The sequence below is a fragment of the Acipenser ruthenus genome, chromosome 3, assembly GCF_902713425.1.
Source record: "Acipenser ruthenus chromosome 3, fAciRut3.2 maternal haplotype, whole genome shotgun sequence".
Lineage (NCBI taxonomy): Eukaryota > Metazoa > Chordata > Actinopteri > Acipenseriformes > Acipenseridae > Acipenser > Acipenser ruthenus.
The window spans coordinates 100176645-100193641 of NC_081191.1; the positions used below are offsets into that span (position 1 = coordinate 100176645).

A 16997-nucleotide genomic window follows, 5' to 3' on the forward strand; every position below is an offset into this window, starting at 1 on the left:
AAAACATGAGATTCTGATATCTGATTTGGATTGGATCAACACTATTATTATTATTATTATTATTATTATTATTATTATTATTATGTAGTTCCTGGTAAAAGGAGCAGTGACAACCTAATATCAAATACACTGATTTCCATTACATGAGAGTAGATGTTAAAACTTCATGCTGATTTGAACTCGGCTCTCGCCAAGATAAGCACCAACTAAGACGTAGCTTTACAGTAAACTAATGCGATCCATCTGTGTCTCCATCCATTTGTGTTTCCTTCCATATGATGATGTAGATATCCTTCTGCCTGGTTTTGATGGCTGAAGTGTAATGCTGGCTCCAAGGATCAGCTTATTGCCTCCCTAGCGCATCAGCACACACAATGGCTGCGATGCTGGCTCCGGGGATCAACCACAGTGCGGTCTCCCCAGCGCATCAGCATGACAACCATCTGGATTGAGCTAAGTAGGGTCCATCTCTGTGGTCTTCAAGTGGGCGCCTTCCATCCTCTGTGCTTCGTCGACTAGCCCACGACACCTCAAGAGGGCTCAATGGTGATTTTGGCGTCCCAGCATCACCCCCCTCCATCCCCCACTCAACTCAGCCCAGCTTACTTACCCGTACATCAGTGTTTCTTTCTTTCCATCTCAACCACAGCCAGTTGCTGCTCCTCTCTGCTGCTTCACGTAAGTTCTTCACTGTGTGACGCAACTCTTGGCCACTGAATCCGATGTCTCTGAGAACCCGAGTTGTAGAGTGTGCCACAAATCCTCGACAACCCACCTCCACTGGGTAAAACCGGACTCTCCATCGTCGCTGTTCCGCTTCAGCGGCTAGTTGAGCATACCGCAGTTTCTTCCTCTCATACGCCTCATCTACAGCATCCTCCCATGGCACTGTTAACTCTACCAGGTGAACAAGGCATGCTGATACAGACCATAAGACAATATCCGGTCGAAAGTTAGTGGTGGCAATCTCAGGTGGAAAAATAAGCCGTTGACCAACATCTGCCAGCATTTTCCAGTCTCTAGCAGCTTCCAGTTGTCCTTGACGAGGCTTGATTTTAACACCTTTTCTTGGCGGTTGATCTCAAGGGCAGAGGAATGTTGTCTTTTGTGATGTTTTTTTGATGGAACTGGTGGCAACTTATTGGTCATGTTATGCTTGTCTTCCAATGCTAAGGCCAAACATCGCAGCACCTGGTCATGGCGCCAAGAAAACCATCCTTGGCTAAAAGCCACCTTACATCCTGTCAAAATGTGCCTTAATGTTGCAGGTGATGAACACAAAGGACATGAGGGATCCTCTCCTACCCAGAGGTTTAGTTCTGTGGTGATGGGAGAACATCATATGTTGACCTGATGAGGAAACTGATCCTGCTCTGTTCCATTTACCATAGGTCTTGCTAGCCGATCTTGCGTTGTTCCACACTCTCCCATCTCATCCATTCTCCCTGCTTGGCCTGGGAAACGGCCTTTACGCACCTCAACCTCTCCTCCTGCTTTTGCACCTCGTTGACTACCAGCTTCCTCCGTTGAGCTGGGGCTGCCTTGTGCCATGTAGGAGGAGCTGAACTAAGACCATGAACCCCTCTTCCATGCTGAACTTGCCCCATGATATCACTGATTCAAAGGGCAGCCTTTGCATCTTCCACAGCTCTCTTTGCCGCCCACTTTCTTCCAGTTTTCAATACAGGTGCTGCCTCCCTTATGCATTTGTCGCGTGACTCTACTAATGTCATTTACAGTCGGACCTTGGCGCACTTAAACTCCTCGGTTAGAGCGGAGACTGGTAGCTGCAGTATTCCTTTACCATAAAATCCCACTCTGTTGAGGCAGCGTGGAACTCCCAACCATTTCCTGATGTATGAACTGATTAAAGCTTCCAGCTTCTCTACTGTTGTCAAAGAAACTTTGTACACAGTCAGTTGCCACAGCAGCCTCGGCAGTAGACCAAACTGAAAGCACCAGAGTTTTAGTTTGCCTGGTAAAGCGCTGCTGTCTATGCTCTTCAACCCTTCCACTGCTTGTTGTCTAACTTCTCCCACGCGAACTGTGTCCTTTAGCTCCCCATTGTACCATCTCCCAAGACTTTTCACTGGCTTATCAGACACTGTTGGTATTGCCTCACCATTAATGTAGAACATTTTATCTTCTACTTTACCTTTAATTATAGAGATGCTCCTTGATTTAGTGGGCTTGAAGTATAACTTGACAAAACAAACTTTTGTCAAGTTCCACTTAACATACTTGTTAAGTGGAAGCTTTTTTTCCCCTCATGGCATACACTCTTAGTCATCATTGCTCTGAAGTAATATTAATAAAAAACAATGAATGACCTCATTAATACAGTGCTGATGGTTGATCTGCTTGAGCCATCGTGACCCTCTGAAAGAGTGAGGGCAAATTTGCTTGAATCGGTTAAAGAGATCCAGCAGCCTTTTCACTGCTATTAGCTGATTCATCTTTATGAATTATGTAGGATTGACTTTGCATGGTAATGCCATGGGGCAGAACTTAGTCATTCGAATGTATTTTATTCCATGCTGGCTATTCTACTTTAGGGATTACAGCAATTACATTTACTAAATGCAAAACAGTGATTATGAACTACTTGATTTGATTTGGATTTACTTGTTCTTGGCATCGATATGTACTCACTGAACATTTGTAAGCCATTCACAAAATAAGGCTGACATCTTATTACAGAAGGCCGCACTGCAAAAAGTGAGATTTTCCTTAATTGCAGCTTTAAAATTGATTGTTAACATTCCTGGAACTTCCAGGATATAACTGCTAATCCATCTTTTCACACATTCCCTTTGTCCCCCAATAAGAACCAGATACATTTTTGTTTTGAAAAAAATCAAAACACAAGCTGATACATTTAAACTTAATTTTTGCAGTTAACAAAATTAGATTAGGATATCATAACAATACAAAGACAAATTTTAAATAACAGGTAGATGCCAGTTAAAAATGATCTAAAAAATTACAAAACTAGCCTGTCCAAAACATGATATAGGAGGCTGTGTGGTCCAGTGGTTAAAGAAACGGGCTTGTAACCAGAAGGTCCCCGGTTCAAATCCCACTTCAGCCACCGACTCATTGTGTGACCCTGAGCAAGTTACTTAACCTCCTTGTACTCCGTCTTTCGGGTGAGATGTAATTGTAAGTGACTCTGCAGCTGATGCGTAGTTCACACACCCTAGTCTCTGTAAGTCGCCTTGGATAAAGGCGTCTGCTAAATAAACAAATAAATAATAATAATAATGATATGTATCCAATTAATATACAAAACAGCAGATACATCAGCCATTTAAATGATTAAAATCAGAAGTTTTACATATTTTAAAAGGCAAAACAGAGGCGTACGCAGCGGCGTTGGTTTCCATAACCTTGGTACACAAAGTGGCCAATTTTAATTATCCAAATGGCATTTGTATCCACCACTGTCTTGATCAATTGAATTGACCCTGATAACTAACTGTTCATGGTATTAAACAGAATCATCAGAAATCCCCTACTCAAGACTTCTGCATTGTATACACAGCACACATATGCTTTTTAGTTCTTGTTACCTGTCTTAGTGAGTGGATTCGTCACAAGCTTTCGGATCAAGTCGTTTTCTGAAGACCTCAGCAGAAGGACAATATCGGCAGGCAGGGTATCTCTGTTCTTTGCTAGAAAGCCACTGGCATTGTAAATAACCTGTGACATTCAACACAACAATCAAACACTCAGCCTGGTGATGAAACTGTTGCTACCAATATCTTATAATATTTGAAACAAGCATGTACCTTTCCTGCATAATGATGAATTCCAAAGCTTAACTCGACCCTCTTAGGCCTCCAAAAGTTCTTTGCTTTAAGGTTAACTTCAAACTTTTCTATAAAAAAAAAAGAAAAAGAAAATGATCCTTAATACAACCAAACTACTAAAGGAAGACACTCTCCGTGTGCATTTATATACAGCATGCAGTTCCTTAACTCATGTTGTAAGTTGGCAGGTTAAAAAAAAAAAAAAGAAGAGAAGGTATATTCAAAGTTAATGATATAGTGAAGATAGATACAATATGTATTATACTGTGTTTACAATTTAGTGTTTTAGATAGATACATCCCAGATCTGTATTTTAAAGTGAGACTGGTAAGCAAGATAATCGTCAAATAATTGTGTGCGGTAATTGAAGTATATTAAAAGGCTGTCTGTCACAATTAATATAATGTGTGTTTCAAAAAAACAATAATCAATCCACAATCCATTTGTATTCAGTCCTATATCTAGAGGGACTCTGTTTTCTGATGAAGCCATTTCCAGTTTTAAATATGAAGTAGCACAGTGTGAAACCCCAGGAGGTACAGCAGGTCTCAAAGGTATACGAAGAACACAGAAAACACAAGCACAGCAAGAAAACTCTTGTAGATAAGGTACGAATGTCAAACAAGAACAACATTGCAGATGGTAAATTGATATTAGCTCTTAAAAGGTTTAGTGACTGAGGATCAAACCCAGGTCTCCAGGTTCAGACACCAGGCTCCATTTGAGAAGCATATCCACCTCACAGCAAATCCACCTCATTGTCAGTGGATTGGGTTATACCATTGTGCATGCTGAATTTTTAATGTACACAACCAATAATGTGTTGAGAGCTCTAAATTGAAAATATGTAAATTATGCATTCTGTTTCATGATGATAGAGTCATGACATGAATGCATTATTGCACATTTAACTTATGCAAATCTTTCTTCTGCAGAAAACATTTGCATTCTCTGAAGAATCATTTTTATATATATATATATATATATAGTAACACGAATCGCACCACTCATGGTTCTAGCCCCTTTAAAACCACGACCCAACACACAGGAATGGATTTTTTCCTGCGCTGACGCGCTATTTTTAATTCACACCAAATAAAAACAACACGAAATAAACACCTAACTCCGATTTTGGAGCGCTGACTACACAGGTTATTCCCTGACTAACTCGCAAGATGGCTAAGCCGTTTCCCCACCAAACAAAAACCACACAGGTTTAATACAGCACACTGTTTACCTCTCGACTGCTCGGAAGCAGAGCACCTCATCTGCCTCCTTTTACTCAGCAGCCCCTAGCAAACTGACTGCTCTCCTTTAATACTCTGCACCTGGTTTTAATTTAACAATAGCTACCAGGTGCAGGGGATAATTAATAATAAAACAATTAACAAATTAAATTAAACAATAAAGTAACACAAATCAAACAATAAAGCAAAAACAATCAAACAATAACAAATACAATTAAACTAAACAAATGTGCCTTTCGCACATGTTTTTCTTCCAGGGAGCATTTAACCCCCTCCCTGCTGTCTTACAATATATATATATATATATATATATATATATATATATATATATATATATATATATATATATATATAGTTGTGAAATAATGTAGACCTTTGTTAAGGTTATAGTTACAAGTGAAACTAGATTTAGGATTCTTTGATTTCTCACATACCTTCAATGTTATTTAGCACACACACATGATTTCCATTACACAAGAGTAGATGTTAAAACTTCATGCTGATTTGAACTCGGCTCTCGCCAGTATGTTTCATGTTTCATGTTTCATATTGCATGATCAAACTCAAAACTTCAACAGACATTAATTACGGGTGTGTTTGGGTAGGCTTTCAGAAGTTTTATAAAACTGAGGCGGTTATATAAGTCAAACATTTTGCATGACACGAAAGTTACTTGCCAACAAGAGTCTGGTCAGTAGCTTGTGGGAATCGACTCTCTTCGTCCAGCAATGAAAGCAAGCCCATTGGCTTCTGTAGAAACATGTCCAGAAGAGGCCTGTTGTCCTCATACTCAATCAAACGAACATCAACTTCTTCATTCAGGTACTCATTCTGAAAGGTACAGGCAAAGAACCAAAATCAGCAAACCTCACTTCATAGTCACAGTTAGGGAGCTTTGTAATAATCCAGTGATACAAAATCTGTTAACATGATGATAAGAAGGTTTCACCATGCCGTTACATTTTGAGAATCTGTTAACATGATGATAAGAAGGTTTTACCATGCCGTTACATTTTGAGAATCTGTTAACATGATGATAAGAAGGTTTCACCATGCCGTTACATTTTGAGAATCTGTTAACATGATGATAAGAAGGTTTTACCATGCCGTTACATTTTGAGAATCTGTTAACATGATGATAAGAAGGTTTTACCATGCCGTTACATTTTGAGAATCTGTTAACATGATGATAAGAAGGTTTTACCATGCCGTTACATTTTGAGAATAGGGCCCTCTTGTTTTATTGCTCAGGAACTTGCTAAAAAAAGACAAATCAACTTCTATCAACGTCCTTTTAAAAACTGCTGACACTGATGTACCTTTCCTGCAGGTCTTTGCATTATTCTGTATGTTTAATGTTATTTTAACAGGTTAACCATTTATACATCAGATAGAAAAAGACACTTTGGTGCTATAGTAAATGTAAATGCTCCCTGTAGTTATCAGTGAATGTGCCCTGCTGTTCACTGCCGTACCTGCTCCCAGGCAAATATGTGTTGATTGAAGTAGAACTGGATCTGTTCATTCGCAATGTTAATGCAGAGCTGCTCAAACGAGTTTCTCTTGAAGTTCTCAAAGCCAAATATATCAAGAAGTCCAATATTCAACCCCTTGTCTTCTTCACTGTAAAAATACAACATTAAAAATATTTTGGGCCACATACAGTACCAAACCTCGATAACTTTCTTTTTTTTTTTTTTTAAAGAATGTTATGCATTAAAAAAAAAAAAGTTAATTTTTGTAGAAAAAATGCAATAAGGTTGTTTAAACAGTGATTTCACTGACAGTATTTATTTGGAATGTCAGGGTCTTTTTAAAGTAACAATAATAAAACTATCAAGAAACAAGTTATACTAGTTACTGGAAGGAGCAGCTAAACAGTTTTTCTGTTAAGTTGACCTTTGATCGTTTTATATCAACATAATTAAATTCCTTTTTTTCATGTCTTTGCACCTGCTACTTATGCTGCAGCACCATTAGTAACACACTCATGTTTTTTTTAATTGGAATGGTAAAATATACAGGGATAAAATTAATTAATTCACCAAATAATCAAAACAATAAATTAATAAATAACTAACTGAAAGTTAATGGGACAGTTTGCTGTCTGTTCTCACCTCAGCAGAGTGTCAGGTTTGAGTAATGAGTTGATGCGGTTGACTATCCAGCTAAAAAGACGTCCGTATAAAGCCTTGCCCATGGCATCTCGTACTTCACCTGCCTTCTCTACAGTATTGGAGCGAACGATTGTCTCTCCGCGAGTCACCACGCAGTGAGAGGTGAGGGCTTCCTGCAGCTCATCCGCCCGGATACAAAGCAAAGAGGAAGCTTTAAGACACAAAACAGCCCACAGAGTTAGTTTTAATAACCAGCAAGGTGTCATACAGACATAAAACAGCTCTGTGTCAGATCTATATAAAGAGCATTATAAATCATGCATGAGAAATCAAACAATCCCCATTACGGGTTTCTCAGAATTCTAGTTCATCTTATCCTGTGTATTCCATGCATAGAACGTTCTGAATAGTTCTAGAACAGGTGACCCTTATAAGTATTTCCCCTGAATTGTCGTTTTAGTAACAGGAGTTTTTTTTCCTTTGGAATGCATAGAAATAATGCCTGAATAATCATTTTAATAATGTTTTCTCCTTATTCTCATTCATTTTTTGGTAAAATAATGGCCTCAAATTCATGCTGAATACCATAGGAATAACACATGAGTATCTTATACACTTTCTCTGGGCTCTGAAGCAATTCATTTTGAGTTCAGCCCTGTTAATTCATCATGATTTAAAAACATTTCGGTTCGCCTTTCCCCTCCATACGTTCCTAATGAACTCACTGTTTTTTCATCTCTTATTCATTCATTACTTGATCACCAGGGGATTGTGAGAAATGTTCATTCATGCATGCCTTATACATGTGATCAACATATTTTGTTACAAAGACACATGAATTTACGGGGCTGAATTCAAAATGAATTTCAGTAGAAGCCCTGGTGATCCCACGCTGGACACCATGTGTGACAGGAAGGCTGAGTGGTGACGTCAGGCCGAATGCAGGAAGAAAACAGAGGGAAAAATACTGTGGTGCAAAAGACGCGCGGTGCGCCGTTTATTTAAATAAAAAAAACAAATAAAATATGTAAACAAAAACAGTGCTCACAGAGCAAAATAAATATTCAAAACAAAAACAAATCATGAACACAAAACAAAACACACAGGTCAGGCTATGTCGATTTATAAAAAAAAAAAAAATGATCATTTTTCTCCTCGATCTCTCACGTTCTCTCCTCTGAGCACCCACCCCGTGTGCAGAGAGCTGCAGGCTTATATGCAGGTGACCATCTCCCGATTAGCAACAATTAAACAATCAACTCGGGAGATGGTCACCTTCTGCACAAGGTTTTCTACTGTGGATGGGGCTTCCCATCCATGCTGTAAAACAATAACAAAATATACGGCTCCGTCGTCACATTTATAAAACAATAACAAAACAAGGCTATGCTGTCATATTTATAAATAATAATAATAATAATAATAATAATAATAATAATAATAATAATAATAATAATAATAATAATAATAATAAACACAACAAATACAGAATAAATTGCCCAGGGACGGAGGGGTACCCTGTTCTATAAATAAAGAATACATTTATGGGAGGGCTTTGCCCCGCCCCCTTTTCATGCCATGGTACTTGAGAATTTCTACAGTTTTTGTTTTGCAGTTTTTGTGTCAGTAATTGTTGACTTTCCCACACCATACTCTTTCGCAAGTTGAACAGCGCGTTCACCCTTTTCCAGCCGTTCAATAATTTTCAGTCCTGTCCTTTTTCGTTTGTCAGCCAGTTTGAATTTGTTGGGGACACGCTTGCAGTGCAATTAATAAGGCGATTCGGATTAAAGGGGGTCGAAGTAATGGGCTTCTACTGTACTTCAGAGCTCCGAGGAAGTGCATAAGATATTCAAGTGTTACCCCTGTGCTATTCAGTCGGAATTTGCTGTCCTTAATCAATTTTTCTAATTAAACTTTGAAATTAAAACAACAGTCACAGATCTAATCTAACAACTATTCCACTGGAATCTGAATTTGAGGCTCAAATAACCTAAAAAATGGGAGCTTTACTTTCTGTTCTGGAGAAAAAACTGGTACCTCAACTGGTTGACCACTACAATGATGACAAACTATTTTTTAGGGTGCTCAAAATGAAGACTGTGACACTCTACATGGTGAACACGATAACTGCCTTGATTCTGCACCAATATTGCTTGATAATGAGGACCCTCTGTATGTGTGTTCACTGATTACATACATCATGTAATGGATTATTCATTTATAGTGTAATAGCACTACAACTAATCTGTAAATTATAAGAAATACGTAGAATACAGAAAAAATAAATGAGACTAATACGAATTTTAAATACTATTACTACTATGACTAGAATCATAAATGTTTATAAAAATTTATGTGGCAGCAGTGTGGAGTAGTGGTTAGCGCTCTGGACTCTTGACCGGAGGGTTGTGGGTTCAATCCCTGGTAGGAGACACTGCTGCTGTACCCTTGAGCAAGGTACTTTACCTAGATTGCTCCAGTAAAAACCCAACTGTATAAATGGGTAACTGTATGTAAAAATAATGTGATATCTTGTAACAATTGTAAGTCGCCCTGGATAAGGGCGTCTGCTAAGAAATAAATAATAATAATAATAATAATAAAAAGGCTAATTTGCCTTTATGTCAGACACAAAAAAAAGTCACGTTTACAAGTCTGGTCATGTCTGATCTGAACACAAACTAAAATGCCATGAAAAGGTTATGCATATTTCTTTCCACAACAAAAACTCTGTCCATTTAGAGGTCATCCAAACAGATTTGCTAAGAGCTGGAATAATTTTACATTCAAATTATAGGATACAAATAACTCACCGCTCTCCAGCACGTCAAGGTTTGAAATATTGCTTTTGTCGGTCTGGTGCTCCGAGGCAACTGATGTAAAGTCAATGTTACCGGCAATTAAAATGGCTGCCAGTACGCTGTAAACACTCCCCAGTTCCTACAGATATGTAAAAAAAAAAAAACCCAGAAGTTAAAATACTATGTAACAATTTAATAGCATTGCCATAATTTTCAGAGTATAACTCCCACCCTGTATATAACAGAGACCTCTTGCATACCACACTATTATGGTAACTGGTATTCAACAGTGGGAACAGGTATTCAACAGTGTATTCAATTGTGTACCACAATTCTTTTCATGTAAATATTTGTCATGCCTTTTAAACAATTCTACACATTTTTACACCGATTGTTATTTGGTACTTTGAGTAAAAATAGCTACTGGCAGTCTTGCTTTTCAGTTGACTTTTTCCTTTACATCTTAGCACAGGTTAAATGTGTATTTGAATTTGAAAAAGAATGCTAGACTTACCCAGCTAATCTTAAGATTAACCAGGCAAAGATAACATTTTGGACTTTGGGTAGCAAATTGGGGGGTTACAGTAATGCATTCCTAATAATCATTTAAAGACCCCAATATTCTGGAGGTTTTTAATTACAGTACCATAAGAAAGACTAGACACAGCAGGTATATGGAAGTTGTGGTAAATTAGTCGCCACCTTTATTCCTGTTAACTTTCAGAACAATAGCACTCCAGATCTGGTTATCTTTGAAGACAGCACTCAGCCGAATAAGCTATTACATGGCAAACTTTATATAACGATAATTCCTAAGGCATCAAAAAAAGATTCTTTAGAAAAATGAGGTCAGTTACTCATAATGACATCCTCAATTTATTGTGTCACTGTTGCTTTCTGACACCAGGCATTACCTTCATTGAATCTCTGGGAGTGAACAAACTCAGAATATACATTTCTCAAAAGTGTCTGTCTATATTCAAACTGTATTTATTCAGTGTTCTTTATTTCACACTAATCAATATTTCATATTGACTGTGTGTCTCTTTTCAAGCTGGTTGAAACAATGCTCTGACGAGTTTCACAGCAAACACCAATTCATCTGCCTCCCCTGGGCACTGAATAAACACTCTTACAGTACTTTAGGGATTTACAACAGTATCAACCACCACTTGTGCCTTTGTAGTAAGTGAGTTACCCTGTAGCTCATTTTGAACTTCTCTGGGAACTATATACAGGAGTCCCTCGCTAATAGGCACCATTATGCAGTACATTCGGATATGCCGGACACAACGTTTGTCCCTAATAATATCGCTAGGTCACTGAATTGAATAATCCAAATAGACCCACTGAAAAATAAATACTACACTTACACTGACACCAAATAAAACAGAAGAACAGAACAAGCAGCCGACTAACTCGCTTAAGAGCAGGATTAAAAGAGGGCATATCAACTCGCTCCCCACAGAGATTAATCTCACTGCGATCGATCAGCTGGCAAAGGGCAAGCAGCTTTCAGAAATACTGCTGGACTCCATTGGTTTGAAACACAAGATGCGGATTACAATGATTACAATTCTGAATGTGAAGTCTTTAATTGCTTTCTGCAAAGAAAAGAAAGTCTGTCTCACATGAACAGAAAACACAAGTAGCCGGTAGGCTATGTGTTTTACTTTCAGCCACATGTACAATGTAACATTTTCTATGTACATTTAAAAATGATTTATTTCTGCAAAGTGTGTGCAGTATATGTAAGGTACTTTATACTCTCATAACTTTTCAATGCGGCACCATGATATGTTATTTCTCACATGCTGAGAAAGGCATAAGGCGGAGGTTGCCAGGCTAAGTAGGCTGGTTACTATCAAGACAGACTGGGAGTGCTTTTACTCAAATACCTTTCTGGCAAATTGAAACTCTGCAATAATGATTGTTCAATGTCTGAACCCACCTCAAGGGTAAAACCTATAACTTTGAAGCATTGTTCAACTGATTCAAACTGCTCCTTGTAGAATGAGTTGTTTATGATGTCTGGAACCAATTTAATATGCTCATTTTGAAGATACCTGGGAAAAAAAGAAAGAAAGGACAAATGAGCATCCAAGTTCGGTGTGATATAATACAAATATAAATGCATAAATAAATAAATACATTGTGTAACAATACCTTGGAATTGTGTTATCTGATAACTTATAATGTGCTAGTGTCTTCCTCTCTGCCAGGCCAGCATAGACATAATAGAAAATATGAAAGTTCCTCTCCCCTCTGTCAAGCAAAAACATGAATTAATTAATTCATTCATTCGTCTGGACACATTCTTTTCATGAGAAGCTTTGAAATTGTCAATAAAATTCCATGCAATCATGCTTTTTATCCACCAGGTGATGACAAAGTAAATAGAAATACCAGAACCAGTATTTAAATTATATAAAATTAGCAAGAAACTACCAGGAACAATGCTACTCAGCACAAAGCACAAACTAAAGTTTTGTGAATACAGCCCAATAATACCTAAAAAGAAAGAGATGCTAACATTAGTATTCCTATCTTCAACTTCTGTTAAATGTAGATGAATTCAGTCTTGCATAATTATTTTTAAATAAATGCAGAAACTTCAGGAGTTTTATGACGAGCAGACCTCTGGGGCGTTCTCATTCACAATCGAAGATAACAACGTTGTCAGTGTTTAATTTTAGCAGCTGTTACAAAGTCTTGTTGCTATTGTTACTGTATTAATTATATCTGCTCATAGTTAAACCCTTAGACCTGTCATAGAGGATTTTTTTTCCAATGCCATCTGAATTGTTTGCACTGAAGAATAGCGCTGCGGCAGATCACATGTTTCTAAAGCTGTGAGTAACCTGATGCCTGCGCAATAAAGGGAGGGTTTGCTTTTTACTTTAAACACATAAATCCTGTTGCATAAGAAACTCATCTAGACTTACAGTCCTCAAAAATTAAGGGGGTCGTCTGAATACGTACTGCTTCAAAAGATTATTCAAAGGGTATGGTACTTAAGTGTTCAGATATGTGCGGAAAGCCATGAAAATCACAACTTCTCTCATCTGCTACCTTCCCTAGAAAACTACCCACTGAACCACAACTTCCTCTACTGGAAATCTCTAAAAAGAACTGTTTACATGTGCACCAGCAATGTCTTCTCAACAGTAATGTTTACATAACGGCTTGTTTACCATTTTTAGGTAAAGTTCAGGGCCTTGCCCACTCAGATCCCCCCATCACACACACACACACACACACACACACACACACACACACACACACACGAAATGGCATATTGCTACCTTTAGTTGATCATATCAGTTACATGGGTTGTATGTTGCAAGCATTTTTTAGTATAATCCTTTTTAATAGTTTATAAACAGGTTAATGAAAATACAATTTGTGTTTTAAATACCCCACAAGCAGTAGTCCTTCTTTGAAGTTTTTATTGCATTTGGTACAGTGACTAAAAAATAAAATAAGATAAAATAAAACAATGTATTGTGGGGTAGACTCTTATTTAAGTAATAACTGACAAACATGTTGTGTGCGTTCAATTTTAATATCTGAGGAAATCGACTTTTCCAAGTAAATTATTGTATCATCAATATGTAGCCAGTGGATAGACGTAGTAAACAGCTCATTGCAATCAACTTATCATTGGGTTCAAATTCCCTTTGGCTAGCTTTGAGCAATCCAGCCTGAAGTCTCACTGACAGGACTCATGGAAAAAAAGACCAGTCCTGCATGTCTTGCCCCCAGTTATCAGGGGAGGCAGGAAAGCAAACATTGCAGAAATCACTGTTAGAACTAAATGTCAGAGACTGCAGAGAAAGACCAAGCAATAGTGCTGACAGGACATATGATCACTGCTTCATATGTTACAGCTGGTTGCACCAATAAAGAGATCAATGGAGAAAGCGCTTGAAATGATCCCTTCTGTATTTTCCAAGGGCTAGGGAAATTAACTCCACTGCCTAATATTGCAGTACAATCTGTGTCACTTTGTGTGACTGTAAATGCCATATACCTGTACACAGTATGTTTACCTTAAGTGTTTACTTACAAAGCCTGATGGTTGACTCTAGATTTCTCTAGGAGGTATTCGGAGATCTGGGCTCCAACCACTGTCCCTCCGCAAGTGAACTTCATTTCCAAATACTTGCCAAACCTGCTGGAGTTGTCATTTATAACAGTGCAGGCATTCCCAAAGGCCTCCACCAGACTGTTCACCAGGAGTATCTTTTCTTGAAGTGTTCTGTTGTTGGCCTGTAAATGATAATTAAAGAAAAAGGTGTGGTAATTCACCATTTTTTTTCTTCATTTTTTTAATGTTTTTTTTTTTTTTTTTTTGTAGTCTACAGAATCCCCCTGCATCAAAATCTGCAACGTGTGATGTCACTAGGTCTTGGATAGGTTAAACGCAAACAATTTCCATATTTAGTCTACCTTCGTTTCAATTCAGAATCCTACTCGCAACAGCTGTGCAATAGTAATCTGCAAAGATATTGTAGATTTAACTTGTACTATCATTATAGAAGCAGGCACTACCTCCCTCATGTGGGAGGGACACTTGAAGCTGTAAAGAAGGGAGTTTGTCTAGACACACAAAATTGGTGTTGCATTTCGAGTACCCAGGGGTTGCCACAGTGTTATATTCACTGTGAAATGAATTTAAGAACTCACAAAGGTTAAAAAAACGTGTTTGCAGAAATTGTGGCAATCTTAAAATGTTAACAATTTCCTGAAATTAGTGCCAACTCATTAACCTGTTTGGAGAGGGTGCAGAATCTTCTTCTGAGAGCTGGGGAATTCAAATCATGACTGCAACATTACCCATCCATAATGTACAACGTATCTATATATTACCTCAGCACACAGCAGTGTGGGATTTCTGCAGCATTTCACACACACCATTAGCTCGCAATGCTAGCGGAACCGTTCTCCTTTGGGACAGCCTGTCTCGCTCACATTTAAGAAAGCAATCCAGACAGTGGGAATGCAGAACCCAGAACAGTGGGAATGCAGAACCCAGACTACAGTTTTAATTTAACATGTCCATAGGACCATTTTTATGAAATAACAGAAGACAATAAAAAATATTTTGTAACACAATTAGAAGGCGTACACAGGATAAACGTTCACCTTACAGCCCATGTAAAAGTCCTACCTTCCCAAGAACTGTGAGCTGCTGGACTAAAAGATGGGCACTCTCAGTTTTCCCAGCTCCGCTCTCCCCACTGATTACAATGCACTGAAAGGGACAAGAATGCCACTAATTAGTCTGCAGAGCAATGGCTTGTAGAAATTAAACTTTGTTGCTATTTATTAGACCCCTTAGAATGGTATAACTGTTAGTAACAACAGTTCTGCATTATTATTTGTTTATTTAGCAGACGCCTTTATCCAAGGCAACTTACAGAGACTAGAGTGTGTGAACTATGCATCAGCTGCAGAGTCACTTACAACAACGTGTCACGGTTAAGTGACTTACTCAGAAAATGAATCAGAGATGTCGATTGGTCAGAAATCTGATTGGTCAATATGAGGTCCCTAATCTCTGGTAAAGGTCCTTGAATGTTTAATCTCTGTTCCAAAGCAATCTGCTGGAAAATATGTAAATACGGTACTCATTTATGTATGTTACCCCTTTTCTGTTTGTTGAAAGAAAATCTCTGTTCTACTACATTATATAACCGCTTATACTGATCCCTAAACTAAGACGGGGAATCCACAAAACCCACATTATAACCGCCCACATAATTCACATTGAAAACAAAAATCTGTACCTGATCTGCATTGTAGGAAACCAGGGACTGATAGGCGATATCAGCAACAGCAAAGATGTGTGGCGGATTTGCAGTCCGCTTGGCCCCGATGTACATTTTAGTGTACTGAAGAAAACAAATACACAATGACATAGTAAATCTGTGTGTACTTACACATCATTACAATGGTTTTATGCAAATTTCAATGTATTTAACGTGTAAATCCTTTTGCACGATATAAGCACAATTATATAAGAAAATAGTTAGGGTTAGGATTGGAGTTAGGGTTAGGATTAGGGTGATAAAACACAAAAAATGTACACATTAAGTACATTGTAACCATGCATAATAACACTGTAATCACATGTAAGTACACAAGGATTTACTAAGTGACTACTATGTAATTACACAGTAATTAGAGACACCTAATGTAAAGTGTGACCTTAACTTACTCTAAAAGAACCAGATGCAGTACATATTCATTGAGTTGCTTATTGCGGTTGCAGTCACATTTAATTTGTCCTGTTGTGTAGCCTGCCGGTCCTATTGAGAATTTAACTCAAAGTTAATGAGATGCTGCACACTTTGGAAAGTCCCTTTGCAAAATTCATCGCAAACCTGTGGGGCGTAGAGATCCATCTTCTGGAATGGATTGACTGCGATGAGAATATCTCCCACATAGGTATAGATTTTCTCCTTGGAATAACGGTTCTGCAGCTGCTCTGTGACTGTGTTCTGATAAAGGATAAAAGCCATGTTAGTTTTTCATATTTTTTTACATTAACACTTTAAATGACTACATCTCCTTTGCCTTTGGAGTGCCCTTTAAGTAAGGTCTGTTCTTTAATGGGTATGTTTGCATCAATGAGGATATATAAAAGCCAATTTCAGTTGATTACTATACCAGGCAGAACACTGTTGGGTAAATAGAATATACTGTATAATATATTGTATATAAGCGATTAGTATATAGGCTATATAGACGGCTTTAATCCTGAGGCACTTCTGAAAATAATCTGAACTCTAACAGTTGCTTCCAGAATAATGTACCCACATTTTCAGCAGACAGCATGTTGGTTGATAGGCAAGAATCTCTGACTCTGCTGTCTTAAAAGGGCATTGTCCCCTGGATGTAACTATGGTTTTTCTCTCAGGGTCTTTAGTTTCCCACTATGAGCCGAGGTCTGCAGTCCATATTTGTTTTATGAATTAGTTAAGAAAGTAAGTGAGGCAAGGTTGTGTACTA

General features: G+C 38.0%; 1 protein-coding gene across 4 annotated transcripts in view; it reads right to left on the minus strand.

The window, feature by feature from the left end:
• Window positions 1-16997, minus strand: part of LOC117435730 (myosin-IIIa-like) — a 99625-nt gene that overhangs the window by 22583 nt on the left and 60045 nt on the right. For all 4 annotated transcript variants that reach the window (XM_059019783.1, XM_059019786.1, XM_034059114.3 and 1 more), the window contains 12 exons: window positions 16370-16486; window positions 15773-15877; window positions 15154-15237; window positions 14050-14252; window positions 12147-12245; window positions 11932-12046; window positions 9993-10119; window positions 7177-7387; window positions 6535-6682; window positions 5737-5890; window positions 3792-3880; window positions 3573-3702 (listed from right to left, as the gene is read on the minus strand). In XM_059019783.1, coding sequence (XP_058875766.1) covers window positions 3573-3702; window positions 3792-3880; window positions 5737-5890; window positions 6535-6682; window positions 7177-7387; window positions 9993-10119; window positions 11932-12046; window positions 12147-12245; window positions 14050-14252; window positions 15154-15237; window positions 15773-15877; window positions 16370-16486 — 1582 coding nt within the window. The remainder of the gene's footprint in view (window positions 1-3572; window positions 3703-3791; window positions 3881-5736; window positions 5891-6534; window positions 6683-7176; window positions 7388-9992; window positions 10120-11931; window positions 12047-12146; window positions 12246-14049; window positions 14253-15153; window positions 15238-15772; window positions 15878-16369; window positions 16487-16997) is intronic.